This window comes from Strix aluco, chromosome 9, assembly GCF_031877795.1.
Source record: "Strix aluco isolate bStrAlu1 chromosome 9, bStrAlu1.hap1, whole genome shotgun sequence".
In the NCBI taxonomy this organism is placed as follows: Eukaryota; Metazoa; Chordata; class Aves; order Strigiformes; family Strigidae; genus Strix; species Strix aluco.
The window spans coordinates 31,431,031-31,448,791 of record NC_133939.1 but is presented as its reverse complement, the minus strand read 5'-3'; the positions used below and the strand labels follow the sequence as shown (position 1 = coordinate 31,448,791).

The 17,761-nt window shown below is 52.2% G+C and overlaps 1 protein-coding gene across 1 annotated transcript; it reads right to left on the bottom strand.

Annotated features, from left to right (window-relative positions):
- Positions 1–1,347: 1,347 nt before the first annotated feature.
- On the bottom strand, positions 1,348–10,904 carry SIAH2 (siah E3 ubiquitin protein ligase 2). The gene is made up of 2 exons (XM_074834450.1): positions 10,485–10,904; positions 1,348–2,564 (listed from the first exon to the last, which is right to left on the bottom strand). Exons 1-2 carry the CDS (start codon positions 10,884–10,886, stop codon positions 2,007–2,009), a joined length of 960 nt encoding a protein of 319 aa, XP_074690551.1. The 5' UTR covers positions 10,887–10,904; the 3' UTR covers positions 1,348–2,006.
- Positions 10,905–17,761: the final 6,857 nt, after the last annotated feature.

Below are 17,761 nucleotides of genomic sequence, written 5' to 3'. Positions count from 1 at the left end.
AGAAAAGATACTGGGTGTTGCGGGTTTTTTTGTTGTGAGATATAGCCAAAGTTTGCCATTCCTTCAGAGCTGAATGGTGTGGAAAGACCTAATGAAATCATGTGTGTTAACTTATCTAATGTGGGTTATAGGCAACATTGGAGTAATTAATTTCATTAATCCTGCTATAATCAAAGACACGCTTCAGAGTTTTGCTTTACACAAAAAGCTCTTATGCCCCAACTGTCAGTAAGAAAAATTATCTTCTGTTATTAATGTTGCTGAAATATGGGAAAATTAATCAAATCCTTAGGAATTCTTGATTAACAAGTTCTGCTGAAAGCACTGGTGTTAACGCCTGCCAGAGCCCCAGCTTGACTTTGATCCTGCTTAAGCAGGAGCAAATTAGTTCACTCGGCTAATGCCACTGGCGTTCTGCCAGCACAGTGGAACGGAGATCAGATGTGGGATCTTCATAGGAACTGGATACGAAAAGACTTGAGTAATTCCTTGGGAGGTTTTTTTCCGTGGCCACTTCCAAATTCTCACGGCCGGAACAAGCTCCCCTTCACTGCTGCTGTCCTTGTCATTCTCGTGTGCTTTTCTGGGGAGTGCTACCAGGCACGGGGCGAGGTTTGCATAGGACTCTGGCGTAACTCCAAGGAGCTCTTCCCTGGAGGGGTGCAGTTAGGATGGGTTTTCCTCCCTATGTATTACATTTATTCACACCAAGCTTCACCTGTCACTTTACATGTAGTTTTCCACTACTGTGAGGCTTCCTACTGCTGAGTAACTCAGCAGATTGTATCACCTCACAACTCACTGCCTCTTCCAAAAGGCAAACAGCTTAATATTCAGCAAAGCCATCTGCGAGCTGGTGTTTTCTTGAGGGATTCAGGCAGAAGGCTCTGGTCACAGAGGGGGACCTGCAGGCAGATTCAGCTTCGGTGACAGACGAGTCGGGCTGTCACGGAGGGCCCTGGGATGCAAATCTCCACCCGGTTCCCCTGCCCGTGCTGGGAAGCGCCCACCCCCAGCACCCACGAGCAGCAGGGCTGGGTGGTGGTGGGGGCAGCTCCCCTCAGGAGCCCCTGCCCCCTGCCCGGGGAAAGCCCAGGACATCCAGCCAGGCAGCGCGCAAAAAGTAACTGGGAAGTGGCCGCGCGTCAGCACAGCAGGCTATGCAGTGTAGTTTTTGCAAAATATTTATTACAAAATAAAAGTAAATATGGCAACAAAACTTAAATAGCAAATGACGCAACACTGGCCATAAAGCTCTTGCTATATTATTAGTCTCTTACAATAGTCAAGTATGTCTCCAAGGGCAGCTGTGTGTGGACAGCTCGAGTGTGTTTCTGTAGTACTGGCTCTGGCTGTTGGAGATGCGGGAGAGCTGTGCCTCCTGCTCCCACCTCTGCCCGCCCTGTGCTGGGCTCCCTGAAACCTGCCGTGCCTTTCCCCAGCCCCTCCTCCCCTGTTTTCTTTTAAAAACACAGCAAATGATCCAATGCCCACTCCTTTTTAACAAGGTAGCAGGAAATGGATTATCAGCACTGAAGTACCTATTGTTCCCCTTTGAGTCACAACTTCTCTTGAGAGAGGTTGCTTGGATTTCTTCCTGCCTATTAAAAACTGTTATTAAAGCTCACCAGTGAGAGAGCTAGTCTGTGTTCCTGCTGAAAGGGCTGTGTTCCAAACAGGAATGCAGTCCTTCAGGTCTCCTAAGCCACATGTCTAATGGAAGCACTCTTTAAATAAAACATAATTAAATTAAAAAAGGTGACTCTGTGTGGGGAATCTTCCTAAGGCACCCAAGAATTTAAAAAGACCTTTTCCCACTTGTATGACTTACAGGACACTCTTGTTCCTCTTCTCTCCAAAGTTAAAAATGTTGGCTAGTTAGGAACCTTAGCATACACGATGACATAGTTGAATATCATTACAAAAACCAGAACAGAAAGAAAACCCTTGGTGGATGTAAAGCACTATGTCCAGACTGCCTAGGTTTCGCTAGCTACGCAAACACATCACGGACAACACGTAGAAATAGTCACGTTAATGCCGAGGTTTCCGTTGTCAGCAAAGAGGTGTGCTATCGCCGTGTCAAAAACGAGGCAGTCGCTGTTGAGAATGGCCGCGGACACCCCGTCGTGGATGGAGCGGGGCGTCGCCTCCCAGGTCAGCCGGCGGCGGTTGCCGTTCAGCTCCAGTCTGTACGCAAAGTTCTCTGCTTGCTTACGGGTGCCGATGAGCAGCACGATGGCAAAAAACTGCTGGTGACCTTCATACTTCTCTTGTTTCTCCAGCACTAGCATGAAGTGGTGGCCGAAGCACGACTGCATCATCACCCAGTCCACCGCCCCCGGAAGGTTAATGTCTGTGGCAAGAAAAACGATGTCTTCTCCCTGAAGGGTGGTGATGCTTTTGTGGGCGTGCATGAGGTGGGACATCACGGCTTCCAGGGATCCCTGCCACTTGCAGGAGGCACCGGGGCACGGGCAGGAGTAGGGCCGGTACTCGCAGATGTCTTCATGCTCTGGCTTTTCTGTGTGGTGCAGTGTCAGAGAGCAGCCTGTTGTGGCATACTGGAAAAAGACCAAATACAAGCTGTCAGGAAAGGCACCAGCACTAGCGTTAGCTGCTCCCACCTGTCAACTGGAAACACTGGTGACCAACCACAACTCTTGCTCTCATTGCAAATTTTACATTAGATACTTCTATTCAGCCCTGGATTCAGAGCTGAGCTTTACTTATGTTTGTTTCCACTTAAAAATGGATTCTTCTTGTCTTTTGTGGTGTTTTTTTTCTAACGCAAGCACTTAGAGAAAATGGATTGTAAGGCTGAGTTGTAGTTAGATTTGCTGTTGTAGTTAGATCTGATCAGTCCAGATCAGCTGAAGTGGTCCTGGTTTGGACTTTTCTTTTCTTTAAAAAGAACAAAGGATTCTAGTTTCAGCAAACAGCTACTAGAGTGAAGTGTTTTTAGTAGATGTACCTTAGTACTGTCACAGAGCAAAAGCACTCCCATTAAATTCAAAGGCAGGCTCCCCCCAGCTTTTTTGGGGAAAGTTTCAGCACTGCAGTTGTGAGAAGTGGAAAGAGAGAGGGTGGTTTTTCACTGAGCATAACGCTAGCACACAAATAAGCGCCATCGAACTTCTCTTAGTGTCATTGGGCAACTCGGAGGTTAATTTGCTTCAAACAAGTGGGGATGCTTTTCCTGCAGTCAGTTCAGTTGCCCGACTGACTGGGTTATTGCTTTCACACTACCCCCAGAGAGAGAACAAGTCCCTCCTGTCCCTGCCAAGAGCACAGCTCCCAGTCTGTAGGTACCTGTAGCCACATCAACACCGCTGATGCTGTCACAACGTGCGTGTGTGGCTGCTCACGGATGCTATGATGCTTCCTTGAGGACAGATATAACCGAGGTATAAATGACTATTTCTGGGCTAATATGTGCGCAAGAAGTTTCAGCTCAGAGGGTTAAATGCCCAAGATGCAAATCACCCACGCTGCGAACATGGCGTGAGGAACCCTGGGACAGAAACTTGACCTTGCGCTTCTGGAGCAGCTTGTTTTATAAGCCATATGGAGTTAACATGAGCCTTCCTTTATGTGTCTGCCCCTGCTGCTTAATCCTCTGCTAAGGGCTTTACTCTGTCGGACGTTGCAGTGGAAGGAGGCGTCCTCCAGCCAAAGGCTGAAGCCCCAGCGTGGCAAACGCGCCGTGTGCCGTGCCGTGCCTGCTGCCCCGCCGCATAGCACAGCGCCCCAGGTATGTGTCGGCTTCCAGCCCCACCAGCCCGCTGGCATTTCCCACATTCCTACCCCCGTTAACGTTCAATCATGCAAGGTGTTGAAGAGCCACTCCCGGTCTACCCTCATTAACAAAAATAGATACGATAACACAAGCTGCTGAGGGGGCGAAACCAGCCGTCTGCGTGGCGATGACCAGTGGTGGCTGCAGAAGTGAGAGCGTAAAAGCAAGAGGAGCAAACGGTGGTGGCTCTGCCCTTCGCTGTGAGAAGTGCTGGTTTGTGTGCTCCTGAACCCCTCACTGCGGGTTTCGCTTGGTGCGGAGCCCTCCCAACGGTGGGAGACGCTCAACAGCAAAACCTGACCTGCTGTCCTCGTGCTGCTTGGCATGTGTCAGTGATCTCTATTGATCACAGCCCTCGGACCTGCCCCGTCTCTCCCTGTGTACCAGTTGGGGTGCAGCCTTGAGCTGCTCGGCCCGTGCACCTTGTCCCCAAGATGGGCAGCCAGGGCTGCGCACACGTTAACAGTGTGGGCGTGCCGCTAACGCCTCGGCTGGCCTCACTCTTTCTGCTTTTGCGTTGCCCTTCCCGCCATTTCTAGTACTCCACGCTGGAAAGTATCATGTACTTGTTTTCACAGTCGTTTGTTTAGCACTGTATTCTCCTTCCTAAGAGGAAACGGTCAGCGTGGGGCTCATCCCCATACACATGACTTTGCACACCACATTTCTGCCACATCGGTCGCTCTGCGTCTGCTGCCCTGTACCTCACTTTGATGGGAAAGCTTTCCGAGTGTCCTAAAGCGTTTGGAAAACATCGGTTAAGCTTGAAAGTGCTCAGCAGAGACAGGCCAGTATTACCGACCCTGTAAACCAAGGCAGGCAGGGACACAGGATTAAAGTAACTTGTCTGAAGCCGGATGGGAAATCAGTGGCAGAGCTGGGAATAGACCACCAGGTCCCAGTCCCTCCCGCTCTAGCTGGCAGACTCTCCCTCCAGCTTGAGATACAAATAATGCTTCTGGGAAGAAGAGGCCTGCCTGCTCCTGTGTCAGCAGTGCTCAGGGACCTGAGGCCCTCTCGTGCTTCTCCCTCCTTCACTGCTTTCTGAAACGTCTGTCCCTGCTTTTAAGGTCCCCCCAGCCTTCCGAAGCATTGGCTGAATGTTTCAGCCCAGTCCAGCAGCGATCCTAGGCAGCTCTCCCGGGACGCACAGCGAGGTCCAGCCCAGAAAACAGCGAGCCCCTGTGCTTCCCCGAGCCTCGCGGCGGTGAGGAGCCTGGAGCGCGCGTACGGACCCTGCTCTGCCAGCGGCTCTGCCTCTGCCGCCACCGCTCACTGGGGCGAGGACCAGCCAACGCCGCTGCGCCTATGGAGCACGCGAGCGCTGGGCACATGTGCAGGCAGGGTGATGTAAGCAGACCCCTGCGTGCGAGGGATGTCTGTTCAGTTAAAAACAAAATAAACTGCGGTTTTATCAGAAGAAAACCCCACCGCTTTATTAGTCTACTGTGTCTTGCAAATAGCAAGTATGACCTTATTTAGGTTTAGTATATTTACTTCAAATCTTTAAAATGACTTTTTTTTTTTTTTTAAATTAAAGAAAAGCTCTGTAGAGGCAGCACTGGGCAATATACAGCAGTAAGTTTGTATACAATAATAACATGAATGTGCAGTTTTTGTTTTTAAGTTGTTTGCTTACGTGGGAAACCTGCCAGGCTTTCCTTGAGCTGATGGCGTAGCAGCAGTGGTCTCAGGACACAGTGGTTCTGCCAACCTCCTACCACCCGCCTGAAGAAACCTAAAGTGACTAGTCTGGTATTGTTTAGTAGTTTGTATACAGTCTCACTCTGCCTACCACTTTTTGAATACAAAGTGTTGGTTGTGAGGTGCAGAAAGATTTTTCCACAAAGCAAAGCGTAAGAGTGCGCTACAATGAATTTATGGGATTCACTTTTCTTCAAAAGGACCAGAACCATCTGGAGGCTCAGAAACATGGCAGCATCTCCAGCTACGGATGGCTGCATTCAAGGATCTTGGGAGACTCTTGTCACGTGAGGTGGCTGTCCTGGCTTCCCAGCTGCAGAGCACCACCACTCCTAGGAAGGCTGGTAAGAAAGGGGTTCAATCCCCTGAAAAATCAAGCCCTGTGTACTTAGATTTTTTTAATGCCTGTAATAACTAGAAAAGTAATTTCCTTTATTATAAGTAGAACTTACTGCTCAGTTAAATTAATCACAGCAGTGATTAATTCACTGGTATACCTATGCAAGGAGTTTTGGGGAGGGATTATTTTGGGGTTTGGTTTTTTCCTTCTTTTCCCTGCCATACACTGCTAAAGGCTCTCCCCAGAGCTGCCCAGCCGGGCTGCTCCCAGCGTGTACACAAACACTGGCTTTGCTATTGGATGTTCTTCCCTCAGTGCTGGGTTTGTTTTTGCCCGTGTAGGTTGGAGGTAAATTCTATTACAAACTGAAACGCAAGCAGGAGCTGCCTAGAGTTTTACAGAGGGCAGATGGGGAGTGCTGGTCCCACGGCCCTTCCACGGCCACGCCAAGATCGCTCAAGCACAAACATCTTTGTTTGTCAAGTCCCACCACAAAAGGCCAGCGGAGCATGGCAGGGCACAGGGCGCCGCTAACGCTCGCGGTCGACGGGGACTGCGGTTCTGCCACTGACAACAGAGAACACTTGCAACTCCTCGTAGACTTGGGGTGAAGCGGGTAAATCGAGAAACACCCCTCCCACCCTACGCGCTCAGTTAGCCAGGGCACCGGTCCGAGCTCAGCGGCTAAGGGCCACAGCGTGCCTCATGCAACTGGCTGTGAAAATGGATTCCGGTGTCTGTTTGGGAAGCTCCCAGTTCCTAAGATTTATTTTCTTTCCTAGCCTTTGGCTATATAAAGGAAATAAATCCTAACATTCATTTTCTTTCATACTAAACATACAAAACCCCAAAGTTACGGAAGAACTTATACCCAAATTAAGTCAGCTTCACAACTAGAGAGCACCTTTATATTATTTTCCACTTGCACTTATTGAAAAGATGAAAGAAAACAACTAATTCCTTTTGGCACTCATTAATTAGGAGTTTGAGTGCATTTATGACGTGCATTTTATCTTCTGCAGATTGCTTAGAGCACGAAAAGGCATTTTATATTTTCAGTAACTTTAAGATCTAAATCCTCCCATAGATTTTTTTCCAGAAGCCCCATAAAGCGCAGAGATGCAATAACTGTATTTTTAAAGCATTTTAAGAAGAAGAACCTTCAAAGCAGCCATAGCCACGGGCAACACCAAATCCATTTTCTGTCAGCTCCGTTGTGTCTCAGTCCTATTTATTTCAAGTACCGTGCCCCGCTCTCTCTAGACGTGCGGGACTTTCTCCGCACTGACCACTGTCTCCGTTTGTTCCTTCACATTTTCTAGAGCTCTGACTTTCTCTCCCGCCCCAGACCCTGACATCAGGTTCCCTTAATGCGGTGAACACCTCGGGCGAGTCAGACCAGGGCCAGGCCCTGGCATGGGGTGAGCAGCCGCAGAACCCGGGGGACGCTGAGGGGCACGGCGGGTCACCTCCCTGCTGCGTGCCACTGACTGTCCTAACGCTGGCTGAGAACTACAGCCCTGATGGCCTGTGGCTGTTTCTGGGTCCAAGGAGCATGAGTGGGAAGTGTTAAGGTGCTAATTTCACTGTGTAGCTCTTGGGAACGGTGAAAGCAGCAGAGCAGGAACTGCTCACGGCAGGAAAAATCCACTTAGAGGGTGCGCGAGGGAAGAGGAACAGGGACTGACTTAGACCTCGGTGAGGAGCCTCTGGCTGCCCGACGAGTGGAGGTGGGTGCGCAGGGAGGACGCAGGGAGGACACATGGGTCACACCGTGGCACACTCTGGGACACGGGGCTCCATGAGCACCGTGTTTTCGGGTCCATGGGATGTGTGACTGCGGCAGCGTGGCGCGGGGGCACTTGACATCCCGCTGTCAGCACTGCCTGGCTCCCTGCCTGCAGCCGGGGCCAGGGGCTGTCGTCCCCCACGCGCTGCAGCCCTGGGCTCCTGGCGGCGCCGGCTTTGGACAGAGCAGCTGCGAGGTGCAGCTGGTTCGGAGGCACCCGCCAGCTCCCCCAGCTCTGAACTGGCTTGCAGGCACCGTACCAAGAAGCCAGACCCAGCCCTGAGGTGGCAGGAGCCCAGTCCATGGCCTCTGACACGGCGACAGCACAGCCCCACACCTACTGGGTTACTGCAGAGAGCACCGAACGCCGCCAGTCACAGAGAAGCTCTCCCCGACCCACAGCCAAGACGTTGAGCTGCCCGACGCCCAGTGCTTGCTTCAGCCACTGCAAACCTCACCAGCATCCCTCCTCCTCCAGGGCACGGCTTTGGAGAGCATGATGTCAACCATGGGAGTGATACTTGGAGGAAGTTTTGGAAATGCCATTTTCTTAACTGGTTGACATGTGCTAGCCGCCGTATTATTTAGAGAACACCCAACTGAGAAGCGTTTACAGCTGCTACACCTGAACCAGAACTGGCCCGACCGACGCAGGGATCTCGGTTCTCCTGGGGGTGCACGGGGTGGGGGGTGTTCTTCGAGATACTTCTCTTTGTTCGTGTTTACTTGTCCACCCACGGAGAAAGGAAACCTCAAGGGGTGAAGGAGCCAGTCCCATCAATTACGGGCTTAGGAAATCTTTCTGTTAGCAAGTGAGTAAAGGAACGTCTGACAGGTAAAGTCAGGAACTTCTTGTCTTCTCCTCCTTACAGGAAAGGGTCTGTAGGCTTTTTCTTCCTTCTCCCACACTTTGTCTGTAAAGTTCCTAACTTTGTAAAGTTAGGAACATCTTACCATCTCCTCTTTATGGGGAAGGGTCTGTAGGATTTTCCTTCCCTCTAGGCTTTGTTTACCCGCAAGGTGTAGGGATGAGCAGTGGGGAGCAGAGCTGCGCCCGGTGCAGTGAAGGGCTCCAGGGAGCCGCTCCAGCCTGGATGCTCTGTTTCAGACAAGCAGGGAATGCCAACTGTCACAACGAGCCTGACGAGACACTTCAGAAAAGGAGAAGTAGGCCAGCGTTTCAGTGAAAAACGCGCCCTGGCTGGCTGTACTCCCCCGGGCTCGGGCTGGGTCACGGCTGGGCGGGCGGCTTCCTGCCGCCTTCACCAGAGAGGACCCGTGTCCGTTACTGCCCCCGCGAGGGTAACTCCCGTTTGAGGGTGAGCGGTGAAACGGCCCTACGCTACCAAAAGCTCCGCGAGACACCGACAGCCGCCCCACCCTGTCACCCCGCAGCCCCCGGGGCTCTGGCCACCGACCGCGCCGTGCTGCGGGAACCGCCACGGAGGACTCACTCCGGAGGAGCCGTTTCTCCCTGCATGTCCTCAGCGACGCTCCCGCGGGCTGGCCGGGGAAAGCCACTGCTCAGGACGGGCTTTTCCAGGAGAGGCAGCGAGCGCCTGCTCACAGCTCTTTCCGGGAAGCTCACCGTGTCCACTCTGGAGCCCGGCAGCGCCCGCTCCGGCTCCACGGTCCCACCGCCAGCCCGACCATGGCTCTGCCCCTCACACGGACAGCTCTGTATTTTAAAACTTTCTTCCCATATTTCACATCAGCGACAGCTCCAGCAGTTCCTGTATCTGTCCCTCCACCACTTCAGCCTGTGGTTTTAAAGTGCTTTCGATATCATGGAGGTACGAGCGTCCAGGGGCTCCAGGAAGATGTAAAAAAGACCCACTCAGCATCGCCTGCACGTACGTAACTGCCCGCCTGGTGACCGTCAGTTAGGAAGGATGTGCACTTTGGAGCAGTTCACCTAGTTCCTTTAGGTAGAAAACTCCCTTGAAAAAAGACTTAAATGTTTAATCTGAATACCTGAAATAGTGCTGAGACAGAACAGACTTGAAAAAAGCGTAGTTCAGATGCCACGACTGACCTGACAGCTTACCAGCCCCTGCCCTTCTGAAGGTGGGCTGCGGAGAACTGACGAGAGACACGGACAGAATTTCTGTTACCTCCATAAAACACTATTTTGAGACTGAGCATCGGCACAGGCTAAAATAACTAGGAGGGGAAAAAAAAAAGGTTCTGCCTTTGTATCTAGTGGTTATGCCAAATACCGGGACAAAATTTAGAGCGGGATTTTCAGTGAATCAGAAAGGATCATTAGTCCTGTCACCCTATTTCGCTTTAGAAACCTGCAGAACCATGAGAGAGGCTACTGGGGGCTGGCAAGTGCCTCCTGTGCTTGTGATGAGGAAGAAGTAAAGGGACCAAAAGACCAAAACATGGGCCGGCAGGAAACGAAGCTGCAGAGCTCCAGCTTTGCTGCCTGCAGTGGCTCTGGACGAGTCCCACGGGACTCCTCGGGTATCTTCGGCACAGGCATGACTGTAAATGCCGAGAAATCGCCACTTTCTGCAAACTCCCAAGTGAACCTGCTCTACATTGGACCAACCTTAGACAGCTCCTTCAAGCCTTCCCATCAACGCCAATATTTCTGTACCAAACCACTGACGAAGGCGAGACATAAACCCACCGGGGAAATTCCGCATCGGCGCGCAAACACGACAACAGTGTCCCCGAGGAGGCTGAGTGTTTTAGGGAGAGGGAAAGTTTTTCTCTGTTTTTTGAGAGAGGTGCCCCGCTTTTCTCAGAGAGGGGCTTTGGGAAAGCATGAAGACGGAGGGCAGGGGGACAGGGATGGCGGGGGGGGCCTCCCCGCCATGCCCGTCCCCCTGCCAACCCCTTACCTTGCAGGGGAAGAGCACGGCCGAGGCCACCTTCTCCATGGCCAGATTCCGGATGCTGGGGGTGAGGGAGCCCCGACACGTGGGGCAGAGGCTCAGCTTCTGCCGGCATTGGTTGCAGACCAGGTGCCCGGCCTGGCACTGGAGGATGGGCGGCAGCACATAGTCGAAGCAGACGGGGCACTCGAAGAGCGAGGTCAGTTCGTGATGCTGCTGCTGCGGCGGCGGCTGCTGAGGAGGAGGAGGAGGAGGAGGAGGTGGAGGAGGAGGAGGAGGGGGGGGCGGCGGCGGAGACGCCCCGCCGGGCCCCGGGAGGACGGCGGCGGGCACGGCGGGGGCCGGGGCGTGCGGCTGTTTGCCGCAGGGCTTGTTAGCGCCGGGGCCGGCGGAGGACGGGCGGCTCATCGCGCCGCGCCGCCGCCACCATCGGGCCGCCGGAGGGACGGGGAAGAGGAGGAGGAGGAGGAGGAGGAGGAGGAAGGGGGGGGGGGGCGGTGCTGACGCCAGCGGCGGCTGCGCGCGGCCTCCGCCCCGGTCCCGGCATGCTCCGGGCGGGCGGGCGGCGGGAGCGGCGGGGGGGTGGAGCGAGGGGGGGGGGGGTTACCCTGGGAAACGGAGCTGTCCGCGGTAATTCGACACCCGGCGCTGGCCGTAGTAATTATGGACGTATTGTCATCATCATCATGATGGAATAGTTTGGGTTGGAAGGGACCTTAAAGATCATCCAGTTCTACCGCCCCCCCCCCCCCCCATCTTCATCATCATCATCAACATCATGATGGAATTATTTGGGTTGGAAAGGACCTTAAAGCTCATCCAGTTCTACACCCCCCATCATCATCATCTCCATCATCATCATCATCATGGAATGGTTTGGGTTGGAAGGGACCTTAAAGATCATCCAGTCCCACCCCCCGTGCCACAGGCAGTCCACTAGCCCAGATTGCCAAAGCCCCATCCAACCTGGCCTTGAACATCATGGAGTTCAACAAGGGCAAGTGGAAGGTCCTGCCCATGGGTTGGGGAATCCCCAGCATAAATCCAGGCTGGGTGAGGAGTGGATTGAGAGCAGCCCCAAGGAGAAGGATGTGGGGGTGTTAGTGGATGGAAAACTGACTGTGAGCCAGCAACGTGCACTGGCAGCCCAGAAAGCCACCCGTGTGCTGGGCTGCACCCAGAGCAGTGTGGGCAGCAGGGCGAGGGGGGGGATTCTCCCCCTCTGCTCCGCTCTCAGGAAACCCCCCTGCAGTGCTGGGTCCAGCTCTGGGGGCACCAACAGCAGAAGGACACGGACCTGCTTGAGCGGGGCCAGAGGAGGCTACAAAGATGCTCGGGGGGCTGGAGCACCCCCCTGTGAGGACAGGCTGAGAGAGTTGGGGGGGTTCAGCTGGAGAAGAGAAGGCTCCGGGGAGACCTTAGAGCGGCCTCCCAGGACTGAAAGGGGCTACAGGAAAGGGGGAAGGGACTCTTGATTAGGGGGTGTGGGGATAGGATAAGGGGGAGCGGTTTTAAACTGACAGAGGGGAGATTTAGATGAGATCTAAGGAAGAAATTCTCCCCTGTGAGAGGGGTGAGGCCCTGGCACAGGTTGCCCAGAGAAGCTGTGGCTGCCCCCTCCCTGGAAGGGTTCAAGGCCAGGTTGGACGGGGCTTTGGGCAACCTGGGCTAGTGGAAGGTGTCCGTGCCCATGGTGGGGGGGTGGGACTGGATGGGCTTTGAGGTCTCTTCCCACCCAAACCATTCCATGATTCTGTGATGGTGGTTGGCAGTAATTAAGCACAGGTCATTGTTGGCAGTAATTAAGCACGTATCATTGTCAGCAATAATTAAACACGTATCATTCCATACCCAAACCCTTTTAGCAAAAGGAAGATGCTGGTGATGGTGACCGGTCCGCGCCCTGCGAGAGTGGTGGGGAAGGTGTGAGGAGCGTCTCCCCTTGTGGGCTGCACTTGACTTCTTCACACGTGGGTCACGGCCGCGGGGGCTGTCACCCGCCATCCTGAGCATGGAACCACCGCTGGGACTGGACGGGGTACCCGAGGTGACTCCTGCAAAGGCAAGTGAGTGTTAGGAGAGCTGGGCGCAGGCCGATGCGGTGCTCACGGGGGGCTGTAGTTGTGAAAATGTGAAAAAGAACAATAAAAGATGTTTCGGGCTGGTTTAAAATATTATTTAGAATGACATGTTTTCTTAATTTTGGTTTCACATGTGAGGACCAGACAAGGAAATGTGTTGGGCTGGTTTCATTCCCCAGATAAAAGAAGTTTTGGGAAAAAATGTGATAGTTTAAGCATCTTCTGCTCCAGTAACACTGGAGAAGTGAAGACACTGAAGGCTCAGGACAGAAATCTCCCCAAATCCCTTTCCTGTTATGGAGAGATCGAGGAATAAAGAAGCGTGTTTGCTCGTAGGTGGTGGTGTCATCATTAAAGAGGCGTGTTGGCATATGGGCTCATTGTTCTGGTCGTGGTGTAACCCCGGCCGCAGCCCAGCCCCACGCAGCCACCCGCTCACCCTCCCCTGCTCCTGGGGAATGGGGGAGAGACTTGGAGGGGTCAGGAGACCCGTAGGTTGAGATAAAAACAATTTAATAGCTGAAATAAAATAGAATTAAAATAATAATGATAATAGCAATAATAGAAAATACAAACGAGTAATGCACGAAGGGATTGCTCACCACCCGCTGACCGATGCCCAGCCCGCTGCCAGCTAGTGATCCCAGAGCAGAGAGAATCCTGAACCCCCAGTCCTGGGAGGCTGAGAGAGCTTCCCGATCAACCCGCATCTATATACCGAGCGTGACGTGAGATGGCACGGAATATTCCATTGGCCACTTCGGGTCCGTTGTTTTGGCTATTCTCCCCCCCAGCTTCTTGTTTACCTGCGTACTAGCAGGACACGAGAAGTTGAAAAGTCCTTGATTTCTTAGCAACAACTGAAAACATCAGTGCATTATCAACATTCTTCTCATACCAAATCCCATTCTGAATCCAAAACACGGCACTATTCTAGCTACTAAGAAGGAAGGAAAAAAAAAAATGAAATTATCTCTGTCCTAGCCGAAACCAGGACAGTTCTCCTTGCAATTTGTCTCCGAGGCTTCTTGTCCTTAAACGAGCAATACTTTCTTCCGATGTACCCACGTTGAGCATTTTTAATACTTCACTAAAGTGGTGTTATTATCAGAGATCCATTAGGATGTTCAGCTGTGTGACTCATTCTTGACTCCAGGCCTTGGAAACTTCTCAGTTAAGGCACTATCTGTACTCAACTTCCATTAAATTAAGGTACCTTATTAGCTGAAGTCTTGATTTTTTTCCTCGTGTTCGTAAAGTTCCATTAAACCGTGCAAGATGGCGCCGGCCAGGAAATGAGAAAAAATCCTTTTGTGTGCTGTTCTCCTGACAGAGGGTTTGCATGTTGTTTTCTTCGCTATTTTAAGAAATCACCCAATAATACCCTGTGCATTCGGGTGTAATGGAAAGGCCTTGCGCTTTATGAGGTACAAATTAACACGATCCTAGGGTGGAGCTCGCCAGGAAAGCCTTCTCTGGGAAAGCACAAATGGGAGCAAGCATCTGAGTTCTTGCTGAATTTTTATAGGAACCAGGGGTTGTGCTGAATGAAGCCTATGGCAGCCTTCTCTCCACAAGCCCTGGAAGTTAGAGGGCACTAAGGAAAGATCTGCGAGTTGCACTGAGCAGTTTAAAGGAAAAAAAAATCACTCTCGAAGGATGACAGTATTTTGGTATCTTGGAATAAAATTATGCTTAAAATCTTCACCAATGGCTTGCCAAACTGGTTCCAGTTAAAACTGAATTCACAATAGAAAGCCAAATTCTTGATAACTAACTGCAGGGAAAAAAAATCTTTAATAGATTCAGAGATGGTATAATTGAGATGTTTGTACCATTTTCTCTAGAAATTATATGGCCGTACAATATAGAGACTAAAAAAGGCTACCGAGTTATTAAGATTTTGAGAAATTTCCCTCTATCTTTTTTATCTATAGGTTATATGAGAGCAAAACAGAGAACCTGGGTTGTAAAAGCTGCTGAGAAACTTTGCGATAGGTGTATGAGTGTGTCTTCTGAGACTGGAGAATCAGAGTTAATAGGCTCCGAGGTTCTAGTCTCCATCTTGGAGTGCTGAGTCCGTTTCTCCCCTGATCCCACAGCCTGGTGTGAAAACAAGGCCAGAATAGTCCTGTGGTCTTGGAGGAGACCTCTTGGTTTGTGGTTTATTAGATATTCTGTGGTATAGGGAAGAGGAAAAATAAGAGCCTTTTCACAAATAGACTGGAACGGTGTGGATGTTTATACAAATAAAATGTGTTTTTTCTGTGCTTTCAATAATACAGGGTAATTTAAAAATATGTTATTTAAGCTATATATATATATATATTTATTTTTTTTCTAAATGTCAGAATGTGGCTATCCCAGTTTTTTTTTGGCACCCCCAAAGCGTTCTTTTAAATAAATAATGGACAAAATAGTTTTTAGAAGGTTGGTGTCTGGTTTAAAGATAGTCTGAGCAGAGTCCATTTCTTCTGCTTGGGACGAATGGGAAAGCACCAGTCAGGGTCTGAGCGGGTCGAGAGAGTGCCAGGAAGGGGTGAGGCTGCCGCTGCCTCCCCCAGCTGTCAGCCCTCCGCTGGCAAAGGCACTGCTCTGAGATAGCCGTAGCCTGGCTGCCTGCCATGCCGCGGGTCACTGTCTCTGCGCCATGGCAATAATTGTTTGCAGTGAAGAGATGATTTGGAAACTGGTGCTCAACAGAGAAATGAGCTCTGCTTGTCTCCTCTGCAGCTGCAGAGCCCATCGCCCGTTGGCAACCACACATGGCCTCAAAAGCCTTTTCATGCAGCTGATCCCATTTTCTTCCTTCTTGGTAAAAACCTGCAGCTCATCTGCGAGCTGCCAGAGGCCCCAGTAACACTTGTTTCCTCCCCGAGATCGCCTCTTGCAAGGTGCCAAAACGTGGCAGGAGTTTCACTGGTGCATATTGGGATTTGTTGCTCGTGTTCCTTGCTGAGTAGCCCCTGATCCCTGTAAATATTCCTCTGTTTCAGGGCATGACAGTACCCCTGAGTATCTGTGGGATGGCGGGGGGCAGGGGGGGGGGTTGCAAGGTGTATTTCTACAAAGGCGTTTCCAGACTACAAGTGAAAATCTGTAGCACTTGTCCCTGTCGTGAGGACAGAGCTTTCTGAGGTGCTGGGACTGTGAGGGTTTTTCAGACAAGTTTGAGCCAGATTGTGTCGTTACTGCTTCTTATTTTTAAAGCACCCATAACTGATGTTACCTCGCAGAAATGAGCAAGGGCTTAGTTCTCATTGAAGGAAATCAGCAGCTTAAATTTAGCCCTGCACTGCGAGAAGGTTATAAAAAGACACGAAGATGTGGGGGCAGGAGGATGAAAGCCCGAGAGCGCGTGTTCCTGCAGTCCTGGCTTCTCCCTCCTCCAGTCCTTAGCAATCGGGGCGTTGCTCACCCCGTTTTGTGCGTGGGATGAGGAGCTGCGGGGCGTGTGTCAGCAGGGGCTGGGGTGGCAGATGGGGGGTCTGGGGACGATTCCACAGCCGAAGGGATGGGGGACCCTGCTCCCAACACCGCGCCCATGGCCAGAGTCGCCGGTGCGCTCCTGGCCGGGTGACAGCCAGCACAGGCCCCGCAGCCCGGGGCCCCTCTCTGTGGCGCCGAAGGTGGCCACGGCTTGTTGGGAGCAGGAGGAAGGGCCAAACAGCTCGGGGAGGCCGGGCCTTGCACCCTTGTACCGCCGTAGTAACCCATTTAGCAGTTACACGGCACACATAGCCTTGCACGATACCGCGTCGTGCTGGGCGACCAAGCTCCGTTAGTGTGTACCGCGCAGCTTCACTCATTCATTATTAGTTCATTATTTGCATAAGTGCACGCTGGCATTCCCCAGTTAAAATGACCCCGCTGTCTCGCAGCACCTCGTTGCTTTTGCGTGGGCTCTTCTCCACGCTCATGTCCCCCACTGAACCCTCGGCCTCTGGCTTGAGCTGGCAGCTCCGCGACTGGCACTGGGGGCTGCCGTCTCGCCAGTGCCCCCCCGGTTTTGGGGGCTCCCAGCCCTGCCTCAGGCCCTTCTGCGCGGAGGCTCCCCTGTCATGGTGTCACTGGGGCTGCAGGCGCCCGGGGACGGCAGCGCTTGGGCTGACCTGCAGCCCTGCAGTGGGGCCACCACGCGCTCGGGGAGGTCTGAACTGAGCAGAAATTGAAGGAGGGGGGCGATGACAAGTGCAGAGCCCGTGTTAGCTCCTTACCCAGCGGGCTCCTCACCACGCTGGGCTGTCTTTGAGAATTTTTGAGAACGGTCAGTGTGAGGTTAATGGTTGGACTAGATGATCTTCAAGGTCTTTTCCAACCGAGGTGATTCTGTGAATCTCAGGCTGGTTGTGACCACTTCTTTTTTTTTTCTTCTTTAAATTCAAATAATTTAAACCAAACTTCTGGATCACTTGCAGAAAGGTTTATTGTTCTCAGTATAGTTGTCATTAGCAACACACATTTTGGTATGACTAACACGTCTTTTTTGGGTGATGTCTATAAAAAAGGAAGTGGGAAGTGGTTAACGTGAGCAAGGAGCCATGCGCCCTGCCTGCGTGCACCGAACTGCTGCAGGGTGCCAGGGCTTGGCCACGCTCCGAGTCAGTGAAATCGCTGAATTCACAGCAGGGAGCAGCCCGTGAGAGCTCCTTTTGCCCCAGTCCCCGTGTGCGAGCTGTGCTTCCCTGCGGGTGTGTGGGATGCGGGTACCTCTGTGAGGCAGCATGGCCGGGGTCATGCTCGAGGTGTGGCTGAGGGGAGGGAGACCCAGCTGCATGAGTCCCAGTGGCAGAGAGCTGGGAGGAAACCTTACTGCAAACAGCTAAATTAGTGGCACACACTGATTAAATAAGTTGGATGCACACAGTATTGTCAACGCTCAGTATTGATTTCACTTCCACTGCACTCTGAAGAGACACCTTGGTTTCTTAATCTCTGCCTGGCGTGGGAGGGAAGCAAACTGCCGCCCTCTTTCCTTTTTGTGCCGGGAAGGGAAGGAACCTGCATCCCACCACCTGGGATCTGCACGCTCAGGCAGCAGCACTACTGCCTGCTCCCCACCGGCACGGGCTTCCCCAGTGGGGGCAACGCCTCTGCAAACAGCATCTGCTCGAGGCCCCTGGGGCTGTTTTATTGGTGAAAGTGTTTTTTCTCCTCCAGACGGCGGTTTGGTGGAGTCGGCAGCAAGCGGGAGGCCCCGTT